We start from the raw sequence: 18,578 nt of genomic DNA on the forward strand, positions 1-18,578 counted from the left end.
GGTATCTAGCTCTGTGCAATTGCGCAACGCCTTCTGTCTCTCTCTACTGTTTTGTTATATTTTAACTTGTACTATCCTGAACACTTATTTTATTCTTGGTTTATCCAACCTGTGCCAGACCTTTCTGGTTAGGGGTCAGGGTAGTCCGGAAGAGATTCTAAAGGTCCATAGGCAGGCACCTCTTCTTACATCCCACTAACTTCTAAGCCTTTATATTTTGTGCACATTGCCCTGAGTCCTTTTTAAATATTTGTCAGTCAGATGATCATCATCAAAAATTGGGGGGAGGAGGGGAAAAGTGAGTTTAGTTCAAGTCAGTGGCTCTAATTTTACATAATATTTAGGCTGAGCATCAAGGCCAATTTTCTGGTTTGAAAAAAGGGTGAAATCAAGCAAAAAAAGTGACTTCCAAGTCTTACACAGAATTTCAGCAAGGTAGCTCCACTTTATTCGGCTTATAACAGCCAGACCATCATACCAGAGGATTCTTGGTTTCACAGTGGCAGGAATCTTGCGAGACAGAGATGAGAAGATTTCTCAGACTCCCATAGCCATCAAACTGAAACCTGAGTCTTAGGTCCAGTGTGGCTTCAGACTAAAATCAGTAGCTTATCCCAGATCTCAGTGCTGCATCTTCAGCCTTGTCTAATGTTCAGCTGCACCTCTTGACCCTTTAAGAGATATTCAGATGGAGTTAGTTGTTTGTAACCACAGCTGTTGAAGAATGAGGTCTCAGCATGGCTGCTGACAATGTATTTCTCTTCTGGAATATGATTGCAGGAGTGAAGGATTCCAGTATGAGGAAATTATAGTAATGTATTTAATTTCAGGTACCAAAGGTCTGCCAGGAAGATCTGGTTTGAAAGGACGGGATGGTTTGCCTGGATCACCTGGCATAGTTGGGGATCCAGGACCTTCAGGTGCCCCAGGACCACAAGGATTTGAAGGTAGCTTTATGATTTGGGGAGCGCAGATCAGAAAGAAGCAATCAGTAGAATTCTGTTTGCCTACAGATTCTGCAGAGACCCTCCCCAACACTCAGTTACCTTAGGAAGACCAAGGGGTGTACATGATCTTGGGTCTTGTATCTGCAATGAAGTAAATTTAATCTTCAGTGAGGAAGATTATGTCACACGTCAATGTTGTCTATCGCTGCTGGTGTTGTCCTAGGTACAATCCTGAACATCCTGAACATAGTGTTCTATGGATGTGGAAGTCATCTTGAAGATCTAAAGTGAAACGGTATTCACAGTGAGTGCATCTGTGAGGGCTGGGTAGTAGAGGAAAGGCACAGTGAGAGAGAGAAGGTTTAGATGCTGCCACAGATTTGTTGTACAACTTTTGGCCTTTCTGTGTCAAAGGAATACCATTATGAAGAGCACTATAGCAAAAATGAATTTATTAGGTTTTGGTTGGTGCTTTGAGAGCCTCAGAGTTCCTGTACTGTGAGATATGTGCTAACACATTGGCACCAGAGCTGTTGGGCAAAGAAAGAAAATTAAATGAGGTAGGAAATGGGTGGATGCTACTGTGAAATGACTGCTTTTGGGACTGATAAGTCTATTTATTCATATAACAACCATCAAAGCTTGGGCTCCTCATTGTACAAGACTGACATAAACGCAATGACAGCAATGCCGAAATCAGGTTATAGAGCCAGCTGATGTCCACACTGCATGCTATTAATAGTGACTCCTTTGCTGTCTTCCAGGTGTTGCTGGAAAGCCGGGCTCGCTTGGTTTGCCGGGAATGCCTGCTCGGAGCGTGGGCGTTGGATACACTTTAGTGAAGCACAGTCAGTCAGACCAAATCCCACCTTGTCCCATAGGAATGAATAAGCTCTGGGACGGCTACAGCTTATTGTACGTGGAGGGGCAGGAAAAGTCACACAACCAGGATCTTGGTGAGTTGGCGGAATTCTCTCAGGCATAGACAATGTAGGCCAAAATCCTGTTTCAAATACACAATCTTCATTGGTGCCACAGGTGGTTGTAATAGAGGTGGTGGAAGTCTGCATGGCCAGAATCTGTACTGAGAGCAGTGTCGCTTGTGCCATCCTCCACCACTCAGGTCTGGTGTGTATGAGTTGGAGCATTGGGCAGATGCTTGATATGACCACTTCTCCAATTTTTCCAGGTTTTGCTGGCTCCTGTTTACCTCGCTTCAGCACCATGCCTTTTATTTACTGCAACATCAATGAAGTGTGCTACTATGCCAGCCGAAATGACAAGTCCTACTGGCTCTCCACCACTGCTCCTATCCCCATGATGCCAGTGGACAGTGTTCAGATCCCACAGTACATCAGTCGTTGCTCAGTGTGTGAAGCTCCTTCCCAGGCTGTGGCTGTGCACAGCCAGGACATCACCATCCCACAGTGTCCCCTTGGTTGGCGCAGCCTATGGATAGGGTACTCCTTCCTTATGGTAAGGATACTATGGCTAATGCAAAGGCAGCTTTAAACATTTCTAGATCTGCTTTTTGATTAGGTGACTGGGACTGTGTTTTATGAGTTGCTTACAGGAAACGAGAGCACTGTAGCTTCTCGCCCTAGTGCATTTATTTGTTATCAGCTGGCCTGCTGTAGGCTTTCTGAGTTTGTTCCTATTTAGCTGGCCTTCTCACCTGTACTGCTCAAGTTCAGGAGTAACCCTGATGCAGTAGTTCTGTATTGCCACAGATATTCTTTGTTCTTCAAACCTTTAAATGTGGAGACGCTAATTAAGCTACAGCATCGTCTTAATCCCCTCTTCAGTGGAAAAAGTAAAACGATTTCTATTGCACTCTCCTAGAAGCTCATTAGTGTAAGATTGTTAGAAAGTATGAAGTCAGCATTATTGTTTCAAAATTTTTTCCAAAGCTGGTTTTCCATTATAGCAGGCTTGTATATTCAGCCTAAGTACATTCCTTTGCTTCTTCACCTCTAGCCCGGACTCAAAAGACAGACAGATGTAGCCACGGTATCATTTTGGTTGCCTGTTTTACTCCTTTTAACAATGGAACTGGAGGACTCCTCTGTTTACCTCCCATTCTGTTCCTCTGAACTCATTTTAGTTGACATTTTTATTTCAGCATACTGCAGCTGGTGCGGAAGGTGGAGGTCAGTCCCTTGTCTCACCTGGTTCTTGCCTGGAGGATTTCCGTGCTACTCCATTCATCGAATGCAACGGTGCTAGGGGAACGTGCCATTACTTTGCAAACAAATACAGCTTCTGGCTGACGACTGTTGAACAGTCACAGCAGTTTGTCAGTGCTCCTCCCTCCGAAACTCTGAAAGCCGGACAGCTTCGAACAAGGGTCAGCCGTTGCCAAGTGTGCATGAAGAACTTGTAGTAACAAAAATGAAGTAACGTTAACCGTCTTTTTTACCCAACACTAGACATCACTGATGTGAAGAAGGATAAATTCATAAACCTGTTTTGTGTGTGGTTGATGGGTGAATCAAGACAGCAAGAATTCTACAAAAACTGAGTGTCAAGTCCAGGAGTTTGACTGCCCACGGAGGAGGAGAAGACCAGTGCTTTGAAACCTCTTTTTTTTTTTCGTGGAACATGGTGCTATGCTTTTACTTCAATAGTTTTTTTTTCCCGTCATTTATGGCTACCTCAGAGATTCTCTGTGAGTTCCTTATTCAGACCGGAGTAACTGATGTCTCTCGTTACACCACTGCCCTGTCCGAGGCACGTGCCAATCATCAACAAGAGAGACAAAGTCATGCTTTATTAGTGTCTTTGCAAGCAGTATTTGGTCTAGTGTTAAGGGAGTGAAGACTCATCCTCCTATGAAATATAGAGCTAGCTAAAATTTATCAGTGTATTGTAGGTGACTTAGAAACACTAAACACTAATGGTTGATAACCAACTTCCTTAGGAAGACTCAAAGATGAATTTGGTTTGCTTTGCCTATTAAAGAGATGGGACATTCTTTCCTTCAGTGACAGGTAACCAATTCTCATCCAGACTCTCATCCACGGGTGACTTTAAAGACTACCCCAGTGAAAAATGCAACATCATTGATGTGAAGATGAATCCAAAACCCCTCTGGTGTTTTTCATAGCTTTCTGTTGAAATATATTCCAGATAAAATGTCTGCCTCAAGGTCTGTGCTTATCTCCTTGCAGTCAAATGATGTGCAGCCACCAGAAACATTTGATTACTATGAAGGTAAATTTCCTTTCTGAGGTAGCTTTGGCACACTTGTGTAATTATTCGAGCTGTGTGTATTTGAAAAGTAGAGGCTTTACTAGATAGCATGCAGGCTTACGCAAGCACAGAAGCAAGCAGTTATAGGTTGTACATCTTTTACTTCTACAGTCACGATGTGTTGTGTACTTCTTCCTCTGGGCTTTTTTTCTGTTAGTTCAAAAAATTGTATATCTAGTGTATGCACTGTTAACTAGTCACACTTTCCTTCAGGGCATAATTAAAGAGAAGTGCCACCAATTGTATTATCCTTGTATATTCTGAGGGAAAGCCATGAAAAAGATATGGTAATATATAGATAATGAATTCATTTAGTTGGGTTAAAGTTATTATTATCAACCTCTCTAGAGTGACACATATTAAATCCTTATACATTGACATTCCAGGACATTTGAAAGAAGTGCCTTGCAAATACACTGTCACCTTGGCTCAAAAATCTTAAAGACAAAATTATTATTAATGCAAGACTGAGACATTATTTTACAGTATTATTTCTTTACTAGGCTCTAGCTCTATCCAGCAAAGTACTTAGGAACATGCTTACTTTTAAGCAGGTAACATTTTTACCTTTAATGATTATTTACATGCATAATACAATATCATCTTCCTAGATCGGGGTCAGAGAGTTCTGCGTGTTCCAGAGTTGAACCACACGGGAGAGGAGTGGGAAATTTGTGAAGAACAGTTTAGTCTTTCATTTAACTTAGTCCTAATTGTGAAAGATCAGCAACTGGTTTGGGTGTATTTTGCAAATATCTTTAAGGCATTTTAACAGGCAACCCTTTTATGCAGAATATCTGATCTACTGCTTAGCTGTCCCAGCACAGACAAATCATACTGTATTTACATCTTGGGTTATGCAAATACAACTTTAAAACACTCTGTGCACGCAGTGAAGCTCACTACTTTTTGAAAATTTGCACAAATAACTGGCAAACTACAATGAATTTTTCAGCCCTTGTGCTCCCACGGTGCTATAAAAAGGGCTGTCCATCAGGTGGTGTGTCTACAGGGACTTGGCTTTATTTCTGAACATGGAAACATGCAAATACAATTGATTTTTTTTTTTCCAGGCATTTTAAGCACCGCTGTCTTTAGGGAACGGCTATGTTGCGGTAACCTCGCCCTGCCGCGGTCAGCATCCGAACCTCCACCACGTTCCCCAAGCCCAGCCGTTTCCCACGCTGTTTACACGTACGCCGTTCTCCGTTGGGTACAGGGGCTGGCGGTTCCAACCCCCGGTCATTCTTCCCTCCGCCCCATTTTCATAAACCTGTTTACCCCCACCAAGAACACTTCTTCGAGAGGTCTGCGGGGCCAAGGCCTCCTCCCTGAACAGCAGTTACCTCACAGCTAAGAGCTATGTGGGGAATAAGTAAGCTGTACTCCAGGGATTGATTGGGTTTTTTAAAAAATTATTTTTATTTTTTAACTTGGGTGCTTCCTTTGTTTTTTTAGCAATTACTGCTCAAGACTGAGCATTTCAGAGCAAAGGCTTCATTATCATTTTTGTATGTGGGTAGGAGAGGGCTAAAAGTGCTCAACAAGCAGTTAAACAATAAGAATTTTGTTTTTTTAAAAAAAAAAAGCATGCAGATAATCTGTGGAGAAGGGAAGAAAACTGTATTTTTTCTAAGTGTATAGTTTCCAAACTGTGGTTAATAAACACTGAAGGCAGACAAGATGAAATATGATCTTGTTAGCTATTTTCTTGGAAGTCACGCTGGCCCTGATCAAGAACTGCAAGTGAGAGGAGACAGCATTCAGTGTTTCTCTACGTTGTCATTTATTGGTGATGATGAAACTGTGCGATTCGTGTTAGTTACACTATCATGACAAAGTGACCACAGTGGGGACTGTCTGATAGTAAAAAGGAACTTTATAATGGATTAAAAGATCTTTGCCTTTAATTATTCTGAGCTGTTTTCCTTACAGCTGCTAGAGAAACACTCTGCCTTAGGAATAAAACTGCACAGGCTGTTCTGATAAAGCTGTAGAATTAAGGCACTTCTACCAAAACAGATTTCAAAAGGCAACAAGTCAAAAAACAACAATTAAGTAGTTTGCATATGCCTGTATATTAAGTTTCAAGATAACCTGGTTTATATTTAGTTCACACAAACAAATTAACAAAATATAGCAGCATACAACCTATGAAAAGCTTAAGAAATTTATTAGATGCACGGATAAAGTGCTGTAACAGAGAAACTTGTGTAAATCTTTTTTAAAATAAATAAGGTACAGTTAAACCACCTTTGACTCATTTTAGCTCCAAAAGAAAAGTCAGCCTAAGTTCTAATGATCTGAATTTTAAGGTCAAGGTGAAATATAACAGTGGTTGTGATCTGTATCAACTATTTGAGTCTCCTGTTCTTCTTGAGGTTTCCCAGAAACAGGAAGGCTATTGCAAAATGTATACATTAGACATAGTTCCTTTTACAGAAACATTTTTGTAATAAAGTATGGTTGCTCAAATACATGTTAAAATATTTAACAAGGAAACAATTTGCTTCTGATCCAGTCGATCTTTTAAACAAGACAATGTATTTTCCTACGATGCAGCCGACAGGAGGGAGCAGAAGTAAACATCCTCCTTAATTGAAGACTGTTTTGCTTTAAGAACTAAACTATTGCATTATATGAGAGCAAGAAATACCCATTTGGTGTTATCCCTTTCTCCAACGCCCAGTGTCATACTTACTTTTGCCTTAATCTCAAAGGTCCATTTGTCTTCAGGTAAGACACATAATAAAAAGAGGTTCCCTTTAAGGGTCATCTTATTAAAAGATCTTTTACTGCCTTTCCATCTGGGGAAGCTCTTTGACAGCAGGAACTGTCACATTGGAGTTTTGGATGCTACTAGGTTTTTGTGCTCTGTTATCTGTAATTTCAGGCACTTTGGGGCTAACATGGCTGTTTGATTTAAGTCAATGCAATAATGTTAGCGATACGTTCCATACTCAGAGGGTCACCGCAGTTTCCTTCAGACACTCAGGATTTCAAATTCTTCTTCCATTTCAAATAGCTTGTCAGTAGATTCAATGAGTTCTGAAAAAAAAACAATTAAACAATTCAGAATCTAAAGACATGCCTGATTTTGTTTATTTAAAAACACAAAACTCCCTCTTTTCTGCAATGTGTCCTTCAAAGTATTTTCAAAGATTAAAAAAAATAGATATATATCTAGCAATTGTTATGTGGCCTGTTTGGATAACTGTCTTGATATTCTGTAAGAAAAAGGCAATTAATCACGTGGTGGTTGCGTGACACTTAGGAAAGCGTGGGTATTCCACCTGTGATTAGTCTTCCGTTTGCTAACGAGGAACGCCCCGCCACACGACAGTGCTGGTGGTCGGTACTGCACCTGCTCCTGTAGTTGTCACTTCTGGCTTTGCTGGCGGTACAAAAGGAGGCCAGTGTGGCGGATGCTTCTGGACCAGCTCAAACATCCGTAGGCTCTGTTGCTTTAGAATCTCCTGAGGACAGAATACTTCCATTTTAAAATGAGAATTTCAAGAGAACCTTCAAACAGGAAAAACGGCTGCTTAATTAAAAACGTTTTAAATTATGTACGCCTCAAAAACAGAAGGCTTTATGCAGACATACAGTGAAAACCTCTTATTTCAAGTACCTGCCGTTATGAATCACTGCTTCACGGATCTCTCTAACATTTTCCTAGTTGAAAACACACCTGGAGGACAGATCTCTTGAACTGTCCTACAAGTTACCAGTGTGTTGTAACTAACTTGGCTATCCATATGTGTGTAATTTTGTTTACACGTAGCAAACACATAAAGAACATACAGTATTTTCTGCCTTGTGAAAGAAAATTACTTGCACGGACCTCTCCGAGTTCAAGTTTTCTGTTGATCAATGGGAACAAAAGACAGATCTATCAGCGCCAAAAAAACAACCGATTTTGAAGGGTAGGTTTTGATCAGAAGAAACAAGCTATTATTGAAGCCAAATTCCACTCTTCTTCAAGCTACAGGAGAGCCTGTATTTCAGTTATTTACAAACTGTCTTCCTTAGCCTTTTTTTAAATTATTTAAATAAATGCGTTTAGGGTTGATGTTACTTCACACTTCTGTTGCTTAGTATCCAACTGCATGCGGAAATGTCCTAAAGCCCTTTTCCTGTGGCAGCAAGCACCTTTATGCGTGTCCCACAGGAGCTGGAAGGATTCAGCACTTAGAGAATCAGATCTTTTGTGGTACCAGGGACTAACAGTCTTAATTAGAACCCAAAATAATGTATTATGTCAAACAATAAAAAAGGATCAGGAAGCAGATAAGTAAATAAATTGCTATGACATGGCAGTTAAAACTTATTTTTAACATTCATTTCTCAGTAAATGACTTAAGTTTCAGCCAGTAACATAGTAGTGCTAAAAAAACAAAACCTTTTAATAAGGGTATGTATTCACACCCATTTTCCAAGTGGCAGGGTTCATGGTTGTCAGAATGTTGAACAAGCTCCAATTAGCAGTTCAGTGGTATTGGCTTACCCTGAAGCATTTGTGCGTCCTGCGCTATGGCTCATTTAAGTTGCATGCAGAGAAAGATGTAATGGGAATTCCCATTAAAAAACCAAAAGTACACGTTATTTTGTACAGAGCGAAGAAAGACAGTATTATTACCTTTTGTACAAGACTACACCAGTTATCAAAATCACATTCTTCTTTGCAAAAGAAGCCCTAAGGAAAAAATACAGCCAGTAGTAGTGTGAAGTAGTAACAGTATGTCAGTGCGTGAAGGAGGCATTGTTTAAAGCTTGAGAAACATCATGACATTAGTCAAGTGACAATCACCCACAACCCAACCAAAGGATCCTGCCATGGGATCAGATTTAATTTCTTCAGCTACCACAGTATTCTTGGGATGTATGCTGAATGGCTTCTACAAGTAATTCCATTTAAAGATTTATAGATTATGATACAAAATAAGCTAAGCTTAAGTAACTTGTCCAGAGCGATCACGCATATATGGTAGTGATGGAATAAAATAAGGAAACGTGATTCAGTTCCTTGCTTTGACCTTCAAAATATTTCTTGCAAAAGGTAAATGCTGCTCAGTGAAGAAAATCAATTAGCTCCCTAAGTTACAAACAGCCAGTTCCCTGCCTGACCCAAGATTAATGTATCCTATGCAGTTACTACATAAACTACCACGTGCTGAATTTTAGATCGCAGAAAACTGCCCTGTGATCTTGATTCTGCTCAAGGAAATGCATCACCGCCCTTCTCAATATACAGAGCTGTTACTTTGAAATAAAGCATACGCATCTCTTATTTCCTAACACCTACTAAAGCTACTGAAGGGTCCAAATTCATGATCTTCATTCTGTGTGGGGCTTGCTGGCAGTGGAAGCTCTGGTCATCAACTGTGCCATTTTCTTCCCAGTCTACAAAACTCTGAGTGGTGTGAGGGTCCAAATAGATCAGCTCGTTGCCTGTATGGGTAAAATCCGTATGTTGGTAATAAGCAAGCGACTTTCATAAGCACTTATTCTACCCAGACTTATAAAACAGAAATTAGAATATCATCACAATATCTGGACTTTCTAGCCAAGGAGTCTGTAAGAGCACTGAAAAGTCAGACACAACAGTTTCCTACAGGATAGTTGGTATAATTTTCTATTGCGACCTATCACTGTAGATGTTTTGGTTGGTTTGTTCTACCTGTGTCGCATGCCTTTTTCTACGTGAGGTCCAGTACATTTTTAAAGATGTCAACTGTTATAATCCCTAACATTCCACAGATCAAAAAGTACAGGATGACCGCCAATGCAACTGGTAATCCCATTAGGCATTCATTCAGAAATTAGAACAAAGAGTTCATGTTTTACAAAAGGAAGAAAATATCCATTAAATTGTGGATCAAACTGGAGTGCAATCTGAAGACTGAATCTAGTATTAACTATTGCTTTCATTAATTAATGGAATAAGGTGAAAAAGATACTACTGTCAGAAAAAGTTTGAAATACAAGAAAATAATTGAAGAAAACTGTGAAGTAAAAGAGTAAAACAAGATACCCTTCATCGGGAAGTATTAATGATTAGGAAGAAATTAGTATTTTAGCAGCAGTGACATCTGGCACTTGTCAAATGCTATCAACTATTCTTAGTGTGTCGTTCTTGCTTATATCATTACTTATTTTTACATCAAGCTTTGCTGCTACTTTTCCATTCCTGTAAGGGTGATACCACACTGCTCCTGAAGTATTTGAGGTTACGTTTCTTCATTTCTTCTACTCTATTCTCATGCCTAAACTGCTTACTATTTCCCCTTCCAAAACAAAACCACCTTTCTCTTTAGATTATATACATATTTGGAGTAAGTTTCTTTTTTCCTTACCTAAAAATCCTATGAAATAATAGGCATTATTTGGTTTCCCTCCTAATGCTCCCAAAGACTGTGGCATCTTAAAGCATTCCTAGGAGTTCAAAGAGAGAAAAATCAAATTGTAGTTGATTTGTTTATTAATAATAACAGATACCTGAACTTATTTCACAATAACAAACAAGTCACTGAAAAAAACCTTACTTTAAACGCATCAATATATACTGGATTTATATGATTTATCCCTAGCCGTAGAGGTATAATAAGCAAGAGGGGCTTCCAGCCCGTGCAGAATCCTGCTGTGTTCTTATTTCGGGCAAGAGCACTTCTGTGCAGGTGTGCACTGCTGTGGGCCACGCCACTGCTCTGGGGAGGGGACCAGCACATTTTCTCTGTGGGAATAAAAATGGAAATCAGTGAATGCACAAAGGAACACAGAGCAGATCTTCCTCTCAATCATGAATTAAGCTACTTTGCCAGACATCTTCACAGAGCTCCTGTTTTAAGACAAAAGGAGCAGGGCAGGGAAAGCGTAACTATTTAGTAGAAGTTATTCTAGCAGGCAGAGTGTGCTGGCACGTTAGTGAGAAACGAGCTAAATGACTCAGGGGGTGAAAATTAAAGACTGAAGTTACATTTACTACTAGCATTATTAGTACTGTCAAGCTTTGCCCATCAAACACCAGGGAAATGAAATGGCAGAGATGATAGCATTAGAAACTCTTCAGGGAACTCTTCGCTTCCAATGATGTGTACGTAAAATAAGCAGAAGTAGGGACTAAAGTAGAAACAGGCTGTGGCTAAATACCGCTGGTAAACTTGCCTTTCTTACAGCTGAAAACGAAGCCTGGCCATGTGTTTCTCTAGGATCTGCCCCTGGTTTCTCTTTGGCTTGACAAAAGCACATCTCTTTGGTAAACTCTGTATTAAAAACAGTTCTCTGTATTTCTACACGCTGCAACTTCATTCCATTTCTGGGGTAGGAGTTTAGATAGCACAGACCAAACTCTGTCTTCTCCCAGACCGCATGGCACGTAAGCTGGCCACCAAAACGGCCTACATCGTTCTGCGCTAGCTTTCGTTTTGGACACCCAAAACAGGACTTTGCATTTCCTTTATTCCTTTTCTTACCCTGGGAACAAGCAGGGATGGCCCAAAAGTATTTTGTTCGTATTTAGAAACAAATGAGAAAGTGGAGTCAAACCAAAAACTGTAACCAGAAAACTAGTATTTCACTTACTGATGTCTTCAATGACCACCGTGTTGTCCATAGATACATAAACTGCTAATGAATTCCATTCATCAAATAAGGCAAGCTTCCTAGAAAACATTAAGGTAATAATTTATATAAACTAATTAGGACCATGAGGGTAGCTTTTCATTCAGGACAATTAGATGATTCTTGAGTAAAAAAAATTAAATTGTTTCTTTGGAAAAACATATTTGTTGGATTTTTTTTAAGACTCCATGGAACAAAAAGACAACTTTGGGTATTTACTGTTTAATATATTTTGAAAAATAAATACTGAGTGGTATCAGGAAAAGCACACACACTCTGCCATGTGAAAACTGTTTTGTCCTTTTGCCAAATGCAGCAATGGTAACAGCTCAACCACGTAATTAGGTTTATTACTTTTTATTGCATTCAACAGGCTCTGCAATGGGATCCTGTCCATTGTGCCTGGCATTGTCTAGAGAAGGAAAAAAATTCCTGTGCCAGTTTTGCACATTACTTTTTGCTTAAGAAGTTCCATTAAATTCAGTGGAACTACTGTGCACATGTGGACAAGCAGACTCGGCATTAAAAGCCAAATCAGCTACAGGTTTTCGGCACCCAAAAGCTAGGAGGGAGGCATTATAGCACACAGGTTTCTGTCCACTTGTGTGAAATCCAGAATTCTGGGGAAGGGAGCTATACTCTTAAGCTGCACAGGCAGAGTCAGCTGCCTAAATTAAGCCAGAAAAACCTGTATGGGAGCACTAAGCCATGATAAATTTGTAAGTGAAAAGAGCTGGAGGCCAGGGCATGCTTTAGCTCCTCTCTCCCTCTCTCCCTCTCTCTCCCCCTCCCTCTCTTCCTCTCTTCCTCTCTCCCTCTCTCTCCCCCCTCCCTCTCTCTCCCCCCTCCCTCTCTCCCTCTCTCCCTCTCTCTCCCTCCCTCCCTCTCTCCCTCCCCCCAGAATACGTGTCTGTCCCGGGGCTGCAAAGAATTGCTGCTGAGCACTGGGGACTTGCAGTCTAGCCTCCACTTGAGATGTGGCACTTCCACCTATCCCTCAGAAACAAAGCCGAGTCAGCTCTTTTAAGTGCGGCTTCTAGATTAGGAGGAGCTGCTCATGTTTTCTGGTAAAACCCTGGCCCAGGTTGCCCAGAGAGGTGGTAGATGCCCCATCCCCAGACACTTTCAAGGTCAGGTTGGACGGGGCTCTGAGCAACCCGATCTAGTGGAAGATGTCCCTGCTCATTGCAGGGGGGTTGGACTAGATGACTGTAAAAGGTCCCTTCCAACCCAAAGATTCTATGTTTCTATGTTTTATACAGCAGCCTTCAGGCAGAACTGCAGCTCAGACAGTGAGGAATTGCAGTTCAGTTGCCGCCTTGGCCCGGATGGCTTCACCGTGATGTTTTATACCACCGCTCTAATCTGCATGGTGGTGTTCCTGTCCTGCCAAAGCTGTGCCACTTCGTGGAAACGAATACGACGTACCTCTGGTGCTTACTGGCTGGGGCACGTAGACAGCATAGCAGGAGAGACCTTTTTGCAGGTCTTCCCCAGGCTCTTGGTATATTAAAACTTAGAACTCGCCCCATCCCATCTCAGTACCTGCCACCGGGCTACAGCGTCATGGTCTGTGCTGTACTTGCAAACCCGTGGCATATATATTCCTGATTCTGAGAGAGGCAGAGCAGCCTTTAAAGCTGTATCTTGGGCCTTATCTTGGTCTCTGCGTGCAGCCGCCCCAGGGGAGCGCCTTCTGAACGAGCTAGTGCCATTTGACTTACTTCAGTACTTGAGCAACTGTATTTGGTCCAAACCATTCTCCAATTGATTTCCCCTCTCCAACACCCATCTGTGCTGTTTTCATGAGGGAAAACACACACACAGGAAAAAAAAAGACCACAGAGAATCTGGTCACAATATATGTTAAATAGCATGACCTACTAATATTTTTACATACATTCTAGAGCAATTACAAACTGTATTTAGCAACAACAGTTATTTTCTCAATCTATGCTCTTTCCAAATCCTAATAACTACTAGTTCCTTTACAAAAAGTTTCTAAACTGTAATGAGAATAAAAAATACGAGTGTCCTTTATCACAAATTACAGCAATAAGTTTCGTGGCTGTCTATTTTAATACTATCAACTCTGGTACCCAAGGCTTACATACTTTATCAGGAGCTAGATTCCAGTATTCAGATTTATTTAGGTGTTAGTGAATAACATTTCTGAAGTATTATACTTTGTACCCATTTGCATGCATTTTTATTTATATTATATAAATTGTCTTCAACTTTTTAAAAACTTTAATTAACATATTTCAAATTAGAAAGTTTCCACCCAGTAGGAATTTCAGTGGGAAAAAACCAGTTCTTACCCATTTGGTGGATGGAATAACAGCAATCTTTTCTATCTAGAAAGCACCGTAAGATTCTATGATATTCTTCTGGTTGTTTTTTGTGTTTTTCCCATTGCCAATCTTACAGGAAAAGAGTTATACAGATTAAAAAATAATGTTTCCATCATCCTGATCAAATTTCTAGATAGTAGAAAGACATACAATGAGATGTTAGAAGACTAATGTACAATTAATCTCTAATATTTACATTTTCTTTAGAGTTCCCAGAAGTTGCAGCTTGTCATTTATAATCAAGCTGTCCTCTATCATCACAGGCTAGACTGTGAAAACTGGCAAAATAAAATGTCAACTGCAAATATATTCTAAGTGATCACTGCTGAGAACTGATAGCTGGTGCCGTACGTGAGCTTCCAAGATTGTCTATAACTATAAGCTCTGTTTAGATTTTGTTAGATCTGTAAGCATACATCAGATAATGATATAAGATCCATAAAGCAAAGTCCAAACACAGCGCTGGCCCTCTCCCACAGCAAAATCCAAAACACAGCTTTGCCATGTACACCCTTGCTTCTAACGTAAGGTAGTTACCTCCCCTCTACTGATAGAGGAGCACATACACAGGGCTGATACTATGAAGTAGCCACATACTACAAGTCCAGATTCTCGTTTTTCTCAGGTAATTTGTTTGTTTGCCTATTCCTTCAGTTAAATCTTTGCACCTCCGTTCTGTGGATTCAGTTATTCAAGTGGATAAATCCACAAAGCATGCTGCCACAGAAACCAGAGCACAACCACATAAGGATTACGGAACTAACCATAGTAATTTAATTGATACAGCAGCTACACATAGACCAGACCTATGATTCTTACCTGTGACCCTGGGATGTGAGGTGTGGATACAGGCTTAAGAGCCTGCACTAATGGGTTCTGCTGTGGGGTTGGGACCTCAGGCTGGTGACTGGCGAGTGGTGTGTGAAGTACTTTGTATGATGTCTGTCACTATGTCACTATTCACACAGTCACTGTGTGCAAATGTTTGGTGGCTATGTAAGCAATGAAGAGAAGGGCAACTCAGACCCATGGTGGGAGGTTTTCCCTTGGCCTCAACTTGGGTATTCCTCAGCAAGATGTATAAAATAATGACAATGGGATTCCCTATTTGTCCTCCGTCTATTTCCACTGCTCTGCTTAAGACTGGCATGATTTCACCCTGTCAGACAAGAATAATTCACTAGTAACTTCTATCAGGGCATCAAAGAAAGTGTCATTAATAGATTTAGGGTTTGTGCTTTTATGGAAAACTACAACAAAAATTAAATGGTCTCCAAAAACCACAGAAGGTCACTCAGCAACAGCACTCACCTCTTCCTAAATGTCTGCAGATCAGTGCTTGTGCCAGCATCATCTGCCCACAGCGCAGCATACAACCCCAGCCAGCATCAGACGAGGGACCAGTGCCTCCTAGTAAAAAAGTCCATGACAATCAACATGGGCTTTAAACTGAGTGCAGCGTCCGAGAGAATGTCAGAGTTAAAACCTCTAACAACTGTCCTATGGATAAAAGGCACTGGGCAAGACCTCTTCTTTCCATATTGCTGGTCTGACTTCACTGCTTGCTCTACAAACATGAAGACCTAATTACATGCAGGCACAAGTAAACACAGCTTTTAATAGCTTTAATATCTTGTTTGCAGAAACAGTTAAAACAATGCTCAAAGTGTTCTAATACTGTAAAAATCATTTTTCAGTCCATGATAACATCACTAATCCTGCTATCTATTTTATAACAAGGCAGCTGTTCTGCTGCATACTCACCAATAGGCGAAAACTTTCTTCTATACGTAAACCAGAGACGACCACTTATATCCAACAATAACTTAGATTTGTCTGGAATATTTTTAAGAGAAAAGAAATTATTAAAACGAACTTTTAAAATGGAAAAATTCTAATTTCCCATGTACAGTCAATATATAAAGTGCATGGAAGGCTCCTGCTTGCTTTTACATACAAGACCCTTACAACATTTTTTAGCTGTTTAAACATGGAGAGCTGAAGTTAACTTACTAAGGATGATGTAATTATTGGCCAATGAATTGTTTGGAACGAATATGCCCAGATTGAATGAAACAACTATGGAGAACTATGTCCTCAGGAAAGAACTGGTAGAACAAGTTAAGAAAGGTGAAGAATTTCTACATGCAAACCAACATGGGACTATTGTCATCAAAATACAGTACGTGCCCTAGATTAATTTTATTATTAATTTTTACTGTTATTATCCTTTTTAAATATAATTTTAGGTGCAAACAACAGGCTGCAGACAGCATCCCTCAAGGGATATTAACATTAGTAGTACTGAACATTCCCCAGAAGTTAGGTTTTAGCTATTTCCAAGGCATTTGATGTTGAGAAGTGACCAGCCTCATACCTGACTAGCCTTTGCTACAAGTATGATCTCTTTGCATGAATTATGGTAGAAAGTACATTGGTAAACTTCTGGTTTCATCTTAGGATGAATACTGCTGCTTATAGTTGGTTTCTTGTTGATGGAATAAAAGAAATTTCTCTCATGAGACATTTAGAGAAGGCAAGGAAATCAGGAGCTGCTGCTGCCTGTGAATCTATGAATGCCCTACAGATTTTACAGATGAATTTTCATAGCAAAAATACCTGTGTTTAGGTGGTGTTGCCTTCCTAGAATCCACACTGGTTCATCAGTTTCTGGAAATTCTTCTAAGTAGTCTGACAAAATAGTGATCTGGTTTTCATACCTAGACAAAACTGAACAGGAATACACAAAATTCAAACTCCATTTTTGTCCCTTTGTTCTTTGATGCACAACTTTGGGTTCTTAGACTGAATTAGTTGTAGCTAGTCTTTGCAGCCTTTGGGTCCTCTGAATGGTGCTGCCAGTTGCGTTTACTCTTTTCCTTTAACACACTGTTCTGACGCTGAAATATCCAATGTCTTGGCTGGTTTTTATTTTGGTCCCCACTGAGTGCTGAGAGAATAATGTGGCTGACACCTTGATTACAAGCAGTCTGGCTGAAGCCAGTAGCAGAAGTTCAGGATGACCCCAGTAAGATTTGATTCAAGGCAATGAGGAAAGGGGAAAAACAATTCAGGCATCAGAGCATATGTGTCCATGCTCCATCTTAAATGTGCAAATACTGCCACTCAGAGCGATTATGTCCTCGTGCTTAATGGGAAGCATGTGAAAAGCGTCAGCAAGACTGGGGTTTACTTTCCTAGCTGGAGATTTGCAACACTTCAAAATAAAATGTTATTCAACGCTAGATCTATTCACTGTAAAATAACAAATGATAATTAATACTACTTAAAGAAGACCATTCAATCAATTTTTAGATAATTAATTAAGGCAGGGTTTGTTGGAAGAGGAAAACGGGCCTTCACGTGCAAAAATGAATGTCAAACCATTTCGTTTGCATACCAACCTTAAGGAATAATCTGCCAAAAAATCAGAAGTTGAAGGGAAAAGCAAACGATTATACCTGTACTCTTCAAGTAAGTGCACATACATACAGTATAAAGAATGAATAATTATCAGGTAAATATATTTTTAAAACAAACATTTTATGTAAAAATAGACATTATAGCAAGCAGAAGAGAAAGCGAGCAGCACCGCGCTCCGACCGGGGCGCCCAGGGCCGGTGCTGCCAAGCCCTGGAGATACCCCTCCTCTGCGTCCCAGCGCAGCGGCCGTGAAGGCACAGGGTGAACTTCTCCCTGCAGAGCGCGTACGGAGCAGAAGAACCTCTCACGCCGCGCTCTGCCTTCTCCGGCGGAAAACTCGCCCCGCGTTGCCCTCGCAGAAGAAACGGCCTCCTTTGAAGCCCAAGGACTGAAAAGACGCCCACCCCTCGCACTTCGCCGGGGAGAGCGGCGTCCCCCCTTCGCGGCCATGTCTCCCTCCCACACCCGCTGCCATATGACACCTCGGACCAGCCCGGGAAGAACTACCGGGCTCTCCCGTTTCCCTCCCGCAAAGCCCGAGCCCTCCCACCGCCCAACCCGGCAGAGCCGCGGCGCCGGGGCTGCCAGCGGGCGGCTCGCTGCGGCACCGGCCTCGGGCCGCCCCCGCCCCGGCCGAGCCCCTCCGCCCGCTTCAGCCGGCGGCGCGGCCCCGCTGACGGCCCCTGGGGCCTGGCCCCTCGCCCTCGCCGCGCCAACGGCCGGGCCCGCGCCGCCCTCGCCCCCTCCGCGGCCCCACGTCGCCGCTGCCGCCGCCCCTCACCTGACTCCATCCTCCCGCTGTCACCATCCTCCTCCTCGCCCCGACACGGAGGCACAACACGGCTGCGGCGCGGGGCACCCTGGGAGGTGTAGTCCCGCCGGCCAGCGGCAGCGCACGGCCTGCCGCCCGTTGGACTACACTTCCCAGGCAGCCCCCCCGGCCCGAGGAGCGGGAGGAGCAGGCCCGTATGTGCGATTGGCT

The 18,578-nt window shown here is 41.7% G+C and overlaps 2 protein-coding genes across 2 annotated transcripts in view; one reads left to right on the forward strand and one right to left on the reverse strand.

Moving 5' to 3' along the window:
• COL4A6 (collagen type IV alpha 6 chain) overlaps positions 1-3,330 on the forward strand; it is a gene marked incomplete at its 3' end in the record, with an annotated part of 49,202 nt that extends 45,872 nt beyond the window's left edge. Inside the window, exons 38-41 of the mRNA XM_082004364.1 lie at positions 831-947; positions 1,712-1,903; positions 2,137-2,423; positions 3,070-3,330. Coding sequence (XP_081860490.1) covers positions 831-947; positions 1,712-1,903; positions 2,137-2,423; positions 3,070-3,330 — 857 coding nt within the window. The remainder of the gene's footprint in view (positions 1-830; positions 948-1,711; positions 1,904-2,136; positions 2,424-3,069) is intronic.
• A 3,852-nt stretch (positions 3,331-7,182) lies between these two features.
• ATG4A (autophagy related 4A cysteine peptidase) lies at positions 7,183-16,901 on the reverse strand (the record flags this gene model as incomplete). Its single annotated transcript, XM_082004345.1, has 12 exons — positions 16,793-16,901; positions 15,938-16,009; positions 15,485-15,583; positions 14,141-14,242; positions 13,544-13,616; positions 11,781-11,860; positions 10,745-10,932; positions 10,556-10,634; positions 9,505-9,650; positions 8,839-8,895; positions 7,564-7,675; positions 7,183-7,247 (listed from the first exon to the last, which is right to left on the reverse strand). Exons 3-12 carry the CDS (start codon positions 15,543-15,545, stop codon positions 7,183-7,185), a joined length of 963 nt encoding a protein of 320 aa, XP_081860471.1. The 5' UTR covers positions 15,546-15,583; positions 15,938-16,009; positions 16,793-16,901.
• Positions 16,902-18,578: the final 1,677 nt, after the last annotated feature.

Source organism: Phaethon aethereus, assembly GCF_964289735.1.
Source record: "Phaethon aethereus genome assembly, chromosome: 10".
Lineage (NCBI taxonomy): Eukaryota > Metazoa > Chordata > Aves > Phaethontiformes > Phaethontidae > Phaethon > Phaethon aethereus.